Below are 14,459 nucleotides of genomic sequence, written 5' to 3'. Positions count from 1 at the left end.
TTCCTGCGGGGAGGCCGGGCGGGGGTGTGGGGGGGTGGGGAGGCGGCACGCATGCGTTCCCACCTCAGCTCTTTTCAACTCACCCCCCCCCCCCCCCCCCAGCCGGGGCTGTGGATGGGCTTCCCGGCTGGAACGGGGCTTTCTCCTGCAGAAAGAGAATAAAATTCCCCTAAGCTGTGTGTGTGTTCGCTGTGGTTTGTTGGAAATCAGCGTCGTTCGTTCTGCTTCTGCCACGCCAAAGAAAGGCGATAGGAATAAGGTGGCCTCGATGCACTGCGGGGATCACCCCCCCCCCTCCGGTTCGGTGACAGCCGCGCACGTGTCGTGTCTGCTCGGCATGTGGCAGAGAGGAGCCAGAGGAGCACAGCAGCACGTGGGTACGTGATGTATGGAACCCAGGCACGGCACACGGTCTGTGTTCCCTGGGCTCAGTGTGGCCGATGACACAGCTGACAGTGACATGTGGCTGTGTTCACATTCCCTGCACGCACAGTGGGGATATCTCATTGTGGAACCCTCCTGAAGGATGTCCTTCAGCTCCCGGCTCCAAGGGGTGCTTTGTCTGCACCCCACACCGGGACCACAGGTGGCCTGGATATTGTGGTTATCACACACCAGCAGCACCAGGGCTGAGAGGCTGGGGGCTCAGCTGTGCCTGCCCCTCGTTGGCAGCACCCCGCTCCATCTCCATGAGCCACTAACGTGGGGTGTGGGGTGCAGAACCTCCCAGGGGCAGCCATAACTCTTGTCCTTGTGAATTTGGACTCAGGGATGGCAGTGAGGAGCTGAGGAATCTGTCCCAAAAAATTTACATGGGAAATGAAGTCTCCTTTTTCTGTTTGGCTAAACGTCTGCCAGCCTGCTTTAATTCATCCAGCCAGGTTGATTTGCAACTTTGAGTTTTCCATCGGTTGGCTGTGACCAGGACACTGGGAAAATTTAGCACTTGAGTTCACCCAGCTTCTGCGTTTCAAAATATCCCAGCCCGAGACACGCAGGAGGAAACCCTTTCCGTTTCGGAACAACCAGGAGGGAAAAGTCTGAACATGAGAGATTTTTAACAGCATCAAAATAGTTCACATTGAAGACGCCAGCTCAACCCAGCTCTGTGTGAGCTGCTGTGTGCTCAGGGCTTGTCCAGAGCCTGCAACCTGCGGGTGGAGACCCCAACCCAGTGGGACCCCAACCCAGTGGGACCCCAACCCAGCGGGACCCTAACCCTGAATGACCCCATCTTGTTACAGTGACACTCAGAGCTGGGGAGCGTTGGGGTGAGGGGCAGCTGGAGCTGCCAGCAGCAGGAGAGACGATCTCGGTCTCCGTGCTTCACCAAAAGTCCACCAAAGCCAAAGGACTTCTTTTTTTTTTTCTTTCTTTTTACTTTTTTCTTTACGAAACACTTGAGATGACTCAGCGGTTTCTGACGCAATCCCCGTTTCATCGGAAAATTCCTGACCAGCTCCTAGTGGCAACTGATCTCTCCCATAAATCACGCCGTGTTATCCCTGGCCGCAGCAGAGCGGCTTACGCAGCCCCGGCCCCTCTGCGTGAAATCAGCAGGAGCGATGCCATCGCGTCACCGGGAGCAAAACCAGCCCTGAAAGCAAAACGCGGCACAGAGCAGATCCAAAGCACCACCCCAAAGCCGGGGGACGCGGTGCTGCTGCCGAGGCTGCCGGCAGGTCCGGCATTAATCACCGACGGCCGGGCTCAGACGACGGGGTTTTTTATCTCCTGTTTTTTTGGCTTGAGCGTCAGAAATGATTTGCAGATGTTATTGACTGCTTTTTGGGACTGGAGTAAATTGAGACAAGATGCACCTGCATGGAGGGTGAAAAGCACTCTCAACCCGGGGATGGGCGCAGTGTGTGCTTGCAGAGGATGTTCCCAGGACCAAGCCATGGGAAGATGAAGCACCAGCCCCATGCACAGGTTAGGGTCAGCTGGAGCTTTTTCCCCACCGTGTTGTGCATAAGGGGCAAAATCTCAGCAGGGTTGAGGCTCAAATGGTGCAAATGGCTGAATCTGCAGGAAAAGCTTCAGCTAACTCTAACCATAACCTTAACCCTAACCCTAACCCTCACCCTGTGCTTCACTTTCTCTGAGGCCAGCTTTTCCATCCCAAATCTGTGCCTCACACAACTCACAGTACAAATAAACAGAGCAACTGATGCTCCAGAATGTTCTCCTCCTGGAGTGGTGACCCTGGAGCAAGGAGCAGGACCTGCTTCTGGTGGACTGGGCCACATCTCGGCCACAGGACTCATCCTGCACCACTTCCCAGGCAAAATTGTCCCTTCTCTGGCCCCAGCACCATCTGGTGTGTTGCTGCATTGCTGTTCCCAAACCCATTAAAACATCCAGGAGAACCAGGCTGGAGGAGCGCGTTGTGGTGTGTGCTGATCCAGGACCCCGGCAGCTTTGGATTCACTCAAGAGTGAGACATCTCCCAGACTTTCTTCTTCTCTAGGGCTGTCTGCTAAACTGACCCTCTTATTCAACAATTCTGCACAGCTTCAAGCAGTAAAGACAGCTGTAAGGCAGTCACAGAGTGGGGTGAGAGCCTTGCAAGGCCAGGACTTTGCCAGGGGGATCAAGATGTGACAAAGCCCCCCACAAATGCCTTGGCAGACAGTCCTAACTTCTTCTCCAGAGCTGTGGCTAAGGCCTACCACTGTGTAACTGAACCAAGCAAGAGGAGACCAACAGTTGTCCTTTGGAAACACTCCCGGTCCCTTGCAGAGTGACCTACGGCACAGTGTTAGGCAAGGCACTTAAGCTCTACGTGCTTACATGACATGTGGACAACAGTGATTTATGTCGTGTTAGCGTGAGGGTTTCATCCGTGGATATTTGCAATATGTTGAGTCAAACCAACAAGCCACCAAGCTGCTCTCGCCATCAGATTCCTATTAAAAATGCCCTTGGGAAGTCTGAAAGCCACAAGTGACCATGGTGTCCCCAGGTATGGTCATAGCCACAGGGTTTTAATGCCTTTAAAAGCCACTTTTTCCTTTCCCTTTAGTTCTATCTGTCCCCGCAGAGCGTATGTTCCTGCAGGAACCTGGAGGAGCCTTCAGACTCACCACGCTTGGTTGGAAATTTAAGCTATGCAAGAGATTAAAAGGCAAAATTACAAAGCTTTTTCTTTTAGAGGAATGAGTCTTGCATGGAGGTTGTGTGGTATTGTGTTGAGGAACACAAGCTATGCAGGATTGCCAACCACAGGCATTCGAAAGTCATGAGTCAGACTCCCCCAAATCCTAAGATTGGTTTCATTCCCTTCTGGTTTCTGAGCCTTTAAACATCGCAGCTTCAAACTTTTCTCTTCAGAAAATGAGATTTTTGGCCCAGGGAGGGAGGGCTGCAGCTGAGACCTTCCCATAGCCACTGTGCTCCAGCAGCTGTGAGTGCAACACAACCCCTGTACCCCATGAAACCAGCAACAAACCCCCATGAAACCAGCAACAAACATGTATGCAGCCCCACTGCAAGACCCCCACCTATTTCGACCTTTGGCATCCAAGCAGCCCACCCTGAAGCAGAACCAAATGGATACAAGCAACAGCAAACTGGTGACAAAACATATATACTCATCACTAATGGCGACACTGTAATGGGCAATGACCAGGTAGAGGAGCAGGGAAGGGTGGAAAACCCAAAGGATAAAAGCAAAGATATCGATGAGGACCACGCACAACAGGTTTATTCAACAGGGAGATGGGAAGCAGGAATGATTAAGGGGAAGCACTGAGCTAAAATGGGGCCAGGCCTCATGGAGAACAGACATTTTAAGTGGCAATTTATGTCACTGATAAGGCTGCAGGTGCAGAAGGGAGTGAGTGGGCACTGAGGGTGAACTGAGCTGGCCTCGTAGCCAGGAGCACATCGGGGTTGTATACCTGTAGGGCCTTTCCCCACACCTGCGGGTTGCAGTCCTATAGAAAGAACTGTGGTTCTATCAGAAGCACTCTTTGCATTCAGGCAGTGGCTCTGACAAAGGCAAAGGGAGGGATTTTACACCAGTTCTCATCCCTGCTCCTTGGAGTAGGGAAAGTGGCTTCTGCACTCACCCAAAGGAGAACATATTCTTCATATTCAGTATTGGCATCGATCCCCACTCCTCTTTCGATGCATTCTACACTCAACCTATCACCCTCGCAATAAATATAACACAAAACTCTCAGTGTCTCCTCTTTCCTCTGTAACGTCTGAGCTGAAACAGTACTGAAACAGTAGAAGTGCTCACAGAGAGCCATGGTTAGTGTTACCCTGGAAGGATCCAGGCCGGCATACCAGAACCCGGTTTTGGCATCTGGGAACCACTTTTCAGCCATATATATCACCGTTCTTGTGTGCACTCTGGTCCACACAAAATTAGCCCTGTGGAATGTGAATGTGAAATTTGCTTTCCAGAAGCACTTAAAACTCAGCAGCTAAAATTTGCTCTTTCTAGATTTCCTACCTGTTTAAGAGAGCAGGAACTGAATTCTGGCCCTTTGTCCCTTGGGTTCCTTCCCTGGAAGATGTGCAAAGCCCATGTCTAGCACCGTGTGTTGGAACAAAGACCCCTAGGTGAGCTGCCACCTGCCCTGTGCACTTTGCTTTGGGCTCTCTTTTTCAGTCAGTGCTGGAACACGTGTGCAAACCAGAGGTGGGTTTTTTCTTTCCTCCATGCCTACAGTGCTGGCTGCAAATCAAGCACCAGCCCAAGGCGTGCAGCTGGGAAAGACAAAACCCAAAGCACCTGAGGAATGTTTTCTTGCTCCTGAGAGCTCCAGCACTTACTGCCCAGGGCTGGCACACGCTGCAGCCAGCAGCCAGCTGGGTTTCCCTTCTCTCTGGGCTCCAGCTGAGTTTTGGGCAAAGGAGTGAGAGGGGTTCATGTGACAATGGTCTGATCAGATTCTGATGCTGTTGCATGACTGCCACAGTTGCACGTCCATGCAAACAGTCCCGAGGGGCTGCCACGCACACAGCTGTGGATGTGTGTCCACTTTGTTCCAGTTCCCACTCAGGAGAAGTTGGGTAGTTCTGTGTTGGCTCGAGGTGAGAGATTTTCATGGTGTAAAGGGATCATAGAGGCTTTCACTATTTATTTGCAGTTTTTCAGGGATTTGTGCTAAGTTTGTGCAGGCAGGAAAGCAGCTGAAGATGTGGATTGAGCAACACCCTGTGAAGGGATGCTTGCCTGCACACCTGACCAGTTACAGAACCACAGAAGCATTCAGGTTGGAAAAGACCTCTCAGATCTCCAACCCACCCTACCATGCCCACAGATAGGTCCCTCAGTGCCACATCTCCACACTTGTGCCAGTGCATCCCCACTCTTTCAGAACAGCAGCTTTTCATAACATCCAACCTGAGATATCCTACAGGACCCCTACTCATCCCATTACACTCTACCTGGAAGAAGGCTGCCAGCAAACCTTCTGCTGCCCACACCTTGATACTACTGGGCCATCCTCATCACACGCAACACCCATGTGACTCCTCCTCCCTTTCCAGCTTGGCTGGAGGCTTTCTCAGAGTCTTTTCCTCTATATGTTCCTGCATTCCCATCAGAGGCATGGGCAAATCCATCCTACTGAGCTCACACACAGCCGGTGGCTCCCAGCAGCCCACAGCCCCCTCCCAACCCCTCCAGCACAAAGGCACTTGCTCAAGCTCAGCATTCCTGCTCCCTTCTCATGAGAACAGCTGGACCAAAAGGATGTTGAGAATCCCTGCAAGGCTCCAAGGAAAAGATATTAACTTAGGAGGGGAGCAGCGTTGATATAATAAAGAGGCATAATAAAAGAGTGAAGCCACTGAGTGGATTAGCAGCCCAAACTTTGCTTGGCTTTTGGTCTCTTTCCCTCCAGCTCTCCCACACCGCTCGGTGATCTGCTCCTATTCCTCCCTGCAGAGGGAATGCTCAGCTCCTGGATTTCCATGGGGTTGAGTTTCACTCTTCCTGAGCACCCAGGCTCACGTGTGTATAGGCAGCATTCTACACCAGATAGGATGCTGGCTCAGATTTGATGCTGCTTATATGTTTGTTGCTTCCCAGCACCTCTCCTTCAGGGATAAAAGCCAGATTCAGAGCTCCATGGGTGTGTGCAATAAAAGCATGTGCATTACAGTCAGCATTAAGCTAACCACAGCCGTCAAAGGATGCAAACAGCCGGGGCATTGCAGGGCACTGAGCATTTGCTGCCCCAAGAATTTTGCTATCCAAGAGGGAATGGAGCACATGGGAGGCTCAGCTGTGCCACTGCCTGCAGCTGTTCCCTGCCTGCAGCTCTCCGGGCATTTAAAGTTTAAAGCCTTCTCTCCACGTCTGTTTTCTCTTCTACCTCCAGCAGATCACACGGATCCAGGAGCCACCGGCCCACCAGGCACCCATGGGCTCGCTGGTGGCCAAACTCCTCCTGCCCACCCTCAGCACGTTGGTCTTTCTCCCTACCATCAGCATCGCGGCCAAGCGGCGCTTCCACATGGAAGCCATGGTCTACTTCTTCACCATGTTCTTCGTGGCGGTAAGAGTGTGTGTGTGTTTCCTCCCTCCCAGTGTCAGGAACATGGGGGTCTCAGTGGGGGTGAGTGAGGATGTCACCAAGTGACCACCGGAATACCCAATTTTATCCATCTCCCGCTGTGTTCCGTGCTGAGCAGTGTATTCTTGAATGTCCCCATCCTTGGAGACACCCAAGGTCAGGCTGGGTGGGGATCTGAGCACCAGATTGAGCTGTAAGTATCCCAGTTCAGTGCAGGGAGTTGGACCAGACGGCATTTGAAGATCCCTTCTAACTCAAATTACTCTATAATTCTATGGCTCTGTGATTCTTCAGGGTGGATGTGCTGAGGGCTGTCCTTAAGGGGATGTAGTGGTGTTTCATGTTGTATTTAGGAAGGGTCTGGATGTGAAACAGTGATTTATCACAGTGTCCTGGAGCAGATCCTTTCTTTGTTTTACAGCTGGGAAATAGCCACGCTGGACTGAGGGTTTAAATGCTATTTGGAGTATCTCACTATGCTTCTGTCCTTGTAGCCAGAAGCACACAGTCAAATCCTTGATTTTGCAATTGCTAAGTGGTGATGTGAGCCATGCTGGAGTCGGGGACTTTTGCAAGGGGGAAGGAAAGGCTGAAATATGCTACAGAGCTACAGGGGTAAATAAGTTTTAGTCCCTCCACGATGGCAGTGGTGTGAAAGCCAGCACCTCCTGCCTCTCTCCTTTTCATTTCTCACCACCCATCCTAAGGCATTTCATGGAGCAATTTGTGTCCCCCACATGGACACAGAGACAGTGGGTAGCAAGGCATCCTCCTGGTGCAAACAGCTCTTCTGCTGCAGAACTGGGGGTAAAGCCCTCTATGCTGTTATTCCTGAGGATCTACCATTTAAAGCCCCATTTAAAGCGCAATGCAGGGGGAAGACTGATCCATAAAAACTCCAGGAGCAGTCAATAAACCCATCCCCGCCGAGCCCTCCCACCCCCCACCTTCTCCATCTCCCTCCCACCTCCCCGGGGAAGCCAGACATCTACGATTTCATTTTGCACCACTTCTGTGTCTGCTCCACCTCCCCCAAAAGTCCATCGGAAAGTTGGCGTGTGCCTGGAGGGGAGGAGGGACGAGTCCTCACTGCGGAGCAGAAATCCGCGTGTGGGGAAGGGGCTGCAGCTGCCGCCCAGGTGGGGCAGGGGGTGACAGCTGCTGCCATCCCCATTCTTGTCACACCCCCCCCGGGTTGCATATGCAGCCATGCCCAACAAGTGTCACGATGCTGGCCAGAAAGGCACTCTTTCAGCCCTTCTCCCCCTGATCTCCAAACCCAGCCTGGAGCAGGAAGAAGAGCAATGGCCACAGTGCTGTCATTTCTAGAAACCACAGTGAGCCAAAGGGCTCAGAGTGATGCCATGATACAGAGTAGTAGCATTCCTCCCTGCATGGCAGCGGGGCTGCTCCAGGGACATGAGGCCAAGCAGTGCTGGGACCTCTCTGATGCTTATGGTGGGAAGTAGGTAGGGCTGGGAGTTGGTAGGGAATGGTGAGCGCCTGGCAGGAGCATTGCTCTGATTGCTTTGCAATCCCTTGTCTTTGTCTGCATTTGTGTTGCATGACAGTGAACCTCTGCAAACATCCCAATCGATGAGCAACATCCAGCAGGCAGGAACCAGCAGGCATTAAAAGGCACTAATGAGTGAGTTCTCCAGTATTCCGACTCTGGCTGTAGAAACCTTAATTAGCCCATACAGCAACCTGACATCTAGAAGTGTTTCATTGGGAAGCTCATTAGGAATTCCTTTACAAGAATATTTTGCAATTAGAATCAAAATATCTAATATTTTGCAATTAGAATCTCTGAGCCCTGGAAAAAAGCAGCTGTGGGTCCCTGCTCGCAACAGCAGTTTGGTGATCATAGTGCAAATTCTGGCATAGCCTGGAAGGCAAAGCAGAGTCAGACTGGAGACAATTTACAATGGGACAGAAGGATGTTGGCACTCAGTTGGTTTGCCATTGGGTACGGTGATATTTTATCTCCAATAGATTCACTGCTGCACATCAGCAACCCTGGTGGATCTGGGACTGTTCTGTTTCTGGATGGCTATAGTTTTAGCAGTCACACAAAGTCTGTTTCAAACCAACTGATAAGAGGGGATGTATTCGACCTGCCTGTGGGCAAGAATCTAGTTTTCTAATGTTTTCCTTTTTTTTTTTTTGATAGATTTACCATGCATGCGATGGCCCTGGCTTATCGGTGCTATGTTTCATGCGCTATGACATCCTGGAGTACTTCAGCATCTACGGGACAGCTCTGTCCATCTGGGTGTCCTTGATGGGTAAGCACAGCTCACGGTCCCTGCAGGTGGGTGCTGGTTGCAGGGTTGTGCTTTGGAGCCCCACCTACATCACTCACCTCTTACAGAAGTCAGCTCACGCCATGGTTTGGTCTTTCTTTATATCATAGAATGGCTTGGGTTGGAAGAGGCCTTAAGGATCCTCCAGCTCCAAACCCCTTGCCACATATGCCTTGGAAAGTCATTGCACCTAGTGAATGGATGCAAACCAAAACCATCCCTCATGGTAATTGGGATGGCTTGGCTCTTGGAGATAAACAGAGCTCTGGAGCCTGCTGTTATAATGAATTAGGCAATCCTCTTCCATCTTTATCTCTTAACATAGGCAGAATTGTTTATTTCAGATTGGCTCATGCAATCTTGTGCTTTGGTTCAAGGAACCACCACTGAGAGCACTACAAGATGACTTGGGCTGAAATCTCACACACCAGGGAATCTCCCTTTTCTCCTCCCTTTCCCCATGCTGGCCCCACTGGTTTGTGAAGTGAAGTCCTTCTGTCCAAGGAACATGCCATGTTGCGACATGGAGGCATTCAAAATGCAGAGCCTTCCACTTCCATTGGTAGCAAGCAAACCAAGGAGATTTAGTCAAATCAAATCTATCTCCCTAGTTATCAAGCCTGGTCTGGGCTGCTGGGAATCACTAGTTCTGATTAGAAAAGGCAGAAAGGTATTCTACTTGCTTTTCATTCAAAATCCTGACTCTGACATATTCAGGTTTCCTGTTCCCACATTCCCTCCATTCTCTATTTTTTTCCCCTCTTGTTCCCCATTTAACCACTGAAATGAGGCATAATGGAGACGAACACAATGAAAGAACTGGAGAAGGGTGAAGGCTGCAGACCTGCAGCTCTGTGCTTGCTCAGAAAGGGCAGAGAGGCACGTGGTCTGCAAAGGACATCTCTCAGTAGATGACAGTGGTGTCAGGGAAGGTCAGTGCTGATCCAGACGCTTTGGTTCCTTGCAGCAAGATTCAACTCAATTGCTCCATTACTGCATTCAAAAAAACTTACAAGAAATAAATAAATAAGCAAATAAATAATCCCAGACTAAGATGTTTAAAATATTGACCCACAGGGAAACAACAGAGATTAAAATACGGACATTATCCCTTAGCCAAACTCCCTATAAAAACCTGATCCAAGGACATGGAGGTGCACTGACTGCAGCCCAGGGAAGCCTCTGGCTGTGCCTTGTAAAGCCCAGGCACACATGTGCGGACACAGACCCTCGGGCACGCTTCCCGGAATGCAAATCCAGGACAGCCATAACACAGCTGTGCGAGCTGGAAAAGCATGGAGCCCACTGGGATCCATAACTTTTATCAGTTATTACCCCATTCTGTGCTAAACAAAAGCCTCCAATAATTCACTTGCACTGGCGACTTCCAGCTTGCAAACCCAGGCAGGTGCCGGCGTCGCCCATCAGCCCAGAGCCCCATCCCCACCACAGCCAGGAAATTTGGGAGGGCTTTGGGAAGAGCAGAGGAACCAAGCACAGCCCCACCAGCTGCAAGATCCCTGCATTCATCCCTCATTGTTCAGTTGAGGCAGCAGCAGCAGGCTCTGCCAGGGTCAGCCCTGCAGGTGTGCTGAGCTCCCTGCATTTGCAGAGCCAAGGGGGAAGGGTGGATGCACATCCCATCAGCAGCACTGGTGGCTGTAGAACCCTAATCCTAACCCTAAGCATGACCCAAAGCACAGCCCCAATCATTAAGGTTGGAAAAGACCTCTGAGATCATCTAGTCCAATCCAATCACAGACCCAATCCTGGGGTCCCCCGGGTAAGGCTGGGTGGCCCTGAGCTGCTCTCCCCACCACAGGAGCAAGAGACACAGCTGAGCCAAATCCATGCTCTGTGCCCACAGCCCTGGCCGAGTTTGATGAACCAAAGAGATCGACCTTCATCATGTTTGGTGTGCTCACCATCGCCGTGAGAACCTACCATGACCGCTGGGGTTACGGCATCTACTCGGGACCCATCGGGACTGCCGTGCTGGTGATCACTGTGAAATGGGTGAGTCCAAAGGGCATGCCTGGGGCTTTCCAATTGCCTGCAAGAGGTTTTCAAGGTCCAAGTTAAACTTGTCTCTCAGGCAGAGGCTGGGTTTGCAAAGGCACACACATCCTTAGCTCAGGTTTTGGGGCTGAATGATAACAGTGATGCGCTGGCACAGGTTGTCCAGAGAGATGATGTTATTCTGTCTCTTGAGAAACTCAGGGTTGGGGGACGGGGCTCTAAGCATTTGGTGGAGCTGTGGGTGTCCCTGTTCACTGCAGGGCGTTGGACCGGGGTGGCCTCTAGGGATCCCTTCAGACTCAAATGGTTCTGTGATTCTGGGGTTCTTTGTGTTAGCATGAATGAGATGTGGGCGCGGAACTGCCTGTGGGCCACAGATGAGGCTGCTCAGTGTGCTCTGTGTGCTTGCAGCTACAAAAGATGAAGGAGAAGAAAGGGCTGTATCCAGACAAGAGCGTCTATACCCAGCAGATCGGTCCTGGCTTCTGCTTTGGGGCATTAGCACTGATGCTGAGGTTCTTCTTTGAGGTACCATTTGTGCACTCACCCACACTGACATCTCCAGAGGCCACATTTGTGGCACAAATTGATCCAGACCTTCCTCATGCCAAGGTGAAGGTCCCACTGGCTTCTGGGGGCATCCTGCCCTGCCCACCACCACTGCCTGGTGCCCCTGTCCTGCATGAGAGCTCACACGTCCCACCCACGCTGTTATGGCTGCTCTGTGCATTGGGAGCTGCAAGATCCGACCTCGCCGCCATCCCCGAGGGTTACTTTTCAAAGCATGCAGTAATTGCACATTCTAGCACAACATAAAAATGTCACTTTGCAGCATGTCCCCCCCCCTCCACAGCACCCCACCCTCCCCCCCTTGCCTTCCCAGCCTCGTCCTTTGCAGGGTAATGAAACACTTCATTCACCAATTGGGAAATGTGCAAATTGGAACGTGTTAAATCCACTTTGCCATTCTTATTATTATTTTTTTGTAAGGCTGGAAATCCTTTCTTTTCTGACAGCAGAACTCAGGATATCTTTTTTATCCCTTTCCCTTGGGCTACTTGCAGAACCCCCACGCTCTGTACCCACTGCTCCAGTAATGCTCTCCCCTTTGCAGGAATGGGACTACACCTACGTGCACAGCTTCTACCACTGTGCCTTGGCCATGGCCTTCGTGCTTCTGCTGCCCAAGGAGAACAAGAAGGCTGGGGGGGCTGGCAGCCCCGCCAGGCTTGACTGCTCTACGCTGTGCTGCTGTGTCTGAGCCCCCCAGCATGGTGCTCTGCTCCACAGGATCTTTGCCCACCAGCTCCATACACATCCAGGGCTTTTCTTCCATGGAATGGTTTGCTCTTTCCACCATCAGCTTGAGTTGATGCGCTTTCACTTTGCTAAATTGCCCTGGAGAAGCCTTTGTATGGGGTGTACCCCTATGCCAGAGAGCTCTGCATCACCCTTTGCGCTCTTGGCCATGTCACCTCCCTCTGTCTCCTCTGCTGGCCCAGGAAGACCTGAGCTTCAGGTCCAGTTTGAGCACACAGTTCTGTTTGTAACACTCAGAACCTGTATTTTTGTGAGATATTTACTATTTTATTTATGCATTCTCTTGATGTAAATAATTCTTATTTGCAAAGACTTGGCAAACGTGCAACACCGGCATTTCTCAAGTGGTACAAAACCCTTCTCAGCTCAACCCTGCCTTGATTCAGCCCCAAACACCTTGGGCACAGCCACCCCATCCTCTGTCCCACCAGTAGCTGCAGCTTTGGGTGCTTTGGCCAGGCCAGCAGGTGCACTCACAGCAAGCATCCTTAGTATGGGAAGCCCAAGGAAAATGAGAGGGCACAGCAAAGCTCTCAGAGAGGGGGGAGGGTTGTAAGCCTCTAACATCTCCTCTAACAGACTATTTACTATAGCAGAAGTGTATGATTTATTTAGACTGCCTGGGAAATGCGCCAAGACTATATGTCATGGACAATTAGAGCAGTATTGATATACAGTGATGTCCACAGAAAGCCCACATTAAGCCTGGGTTCCTCTGGAAGAGAAATCCAGCCTGGTCATTCATCAGAGCCACTTCCTGCAATGGGGCAACGACCAAAGCTGAGCAGCTTTCCAACAAAAACACAAATGAATCACAGAGCCCCTCATGTCCAGGCAAGCTGGTGGCACATCCAACCAGCTGCACACAGAGCAAAGTGTGCCCTAAGGGCTCTGCAGGCACCTCGACCGACAGGGCTGGCTGGCTGGAATGCTCACAGCCCCCTGGTCCATCTGCAAGGTGCATGCAATGCTCTGCCCATCACTTGCTGACCCATCCTGAGCACATCTGTGCATCCTGAATGCAGCAGGCTGGGGTTCATTGCTTTGCATTCAAATGCTCATCCAGCCTCCACATCTCTGTGCACATCTTTACCACTGGCTGCAGCCACTGACCAGAGAGACTCGAACCCCAAAACACATTTTGTGTCTGTTTGGCTCCTGCAGGGCATCAGTGCTGTGGATATTCCTCATGGGAAGCCCTAGTTGAGCTCACAAGCATGGGGAGAGCCTCGTGCCTTCAAAGCACTCAGGGGAGAGCTGCTGCGTAAATGCAGTGGGTTATGGTGCCTAAATGCAGGTTATAAAAAGGCAGATCCATTGCAAGCCAGGAGGGCATATGAGCTAAGGTCCAGCTGAGTAAATGAAAGCTCCTGCTCCCACCTGCTGTGTACTCAGGTGTTACACACACACAAAAAAAGCAACCAAAACCAACCATCCAAAAAGGGTATTACACACAGCAAAACAGCGGTGGGGTTTCTCTCTTTCCCCCTCCCTATTGTTGCCCCTGGGCTCTGCTCCCACCACCCATCCCTGGACCAGCACCCATCCTCAGAGCTGCACCACAGCCAGGAGCATCCATGGTGCCCACAGTGGGACCAGCACACATGAGGCAATGCAGGGCACCCCACACCTGCCTGCAGGGGCTGAGCTTGCTATCTCCCAGCCAGGATATCCCATGCACTACAAATGCAAGGAAATATTATAAACATTTACAGCAACGTAGACAAAACAGTCTCTTGTAACCTTTTAGCGCTGCTGAGAGCTTTGCCTGTAAGAGCTCTTGAGCCCCTGCCAAAAATTCTTGCTGTTTTCATAAGACGAGGTGTTTTCGTCTAAGGTGCAGTCTGAGTGCTGTGACCTTTGTCATGTCTGCTACTGAAATTTCCTGCTTCTCTGTTATTCTCTTCTTTGGTAAGACGATATGAAACCCAAAACTTTTATTGCCCCTTTTAAAGCGTCTTTATAGCTCCCCGTCTACTTCATATACTGTGTTATTCTCCAACGCTGGGATATTACTTATGGGATCCAGGCTTGATGCTGCAAAAGGCATTTGGGTTTTGCGGAGCCGAAACCGCCCGGGGTTTTTTACTGTTGACCCAAAGGGGAGAAAAGAAAGAAAGAAAGAAAGAAAGAAAGAAAGAAAGAAAAGGAAGAAATGAGTGAGAGGGGAAGGACTGTGCTTTCTGCTCCAGCCCTGTATCTGCTGTCAGCACAAGGCAGAGCAGCATCCCACTGCACACCAGTGAGCATCCGCATACAGGAGGGCTCAGCGCTG

At 51.2% G+C, this 14,459-nt stretch overlaps 1 protein-coding gene across 1 annotated transcript; it reads left to right on the top strand.

Moving 5' to 3' along the window:
- Window positions 1-6,386: 6,386 nt before the first annotated feature.
- Window positions 6,387-12,125, top strand: MYMK (myomaker, myoblast fusion factor). The gene is made up of 5 exons (XM_072353030.1): window positions 6,387-6,521; window positions 8,713-8,827; window positions 10,713-10,861; window positions 11,276-11,392; window positions 11,979-12,125. Exons 1-5 carry the CDS (start codon window positions 6,387-6,389, stop codon window positions 12,123-12,125), a joined length of 663 nt encoding a protein of 220 aa, XP_072209131.1.
- The last annotated feature ends 2,334 nt before the right edge of the window (window positions 12,126-14,459 follow it).

This window comes from Excalfactoria chinensis, chromosome 18, assembly GCF_039878825.1.
Source record: "Excalfactoria chinensis isolate bCotChi1 chromosome 18, bCotChi1.hap2, whole genome shotgun sequence".
NCBI lineage: Eukaryota > Metazoa > Chordata > Aves > Galliformes > Phasianidae > Excalfactoria > Excalfactoria chinensis.
This window is presented reverse-complemented; position numbering and strand designations above follow the sequence as displayed.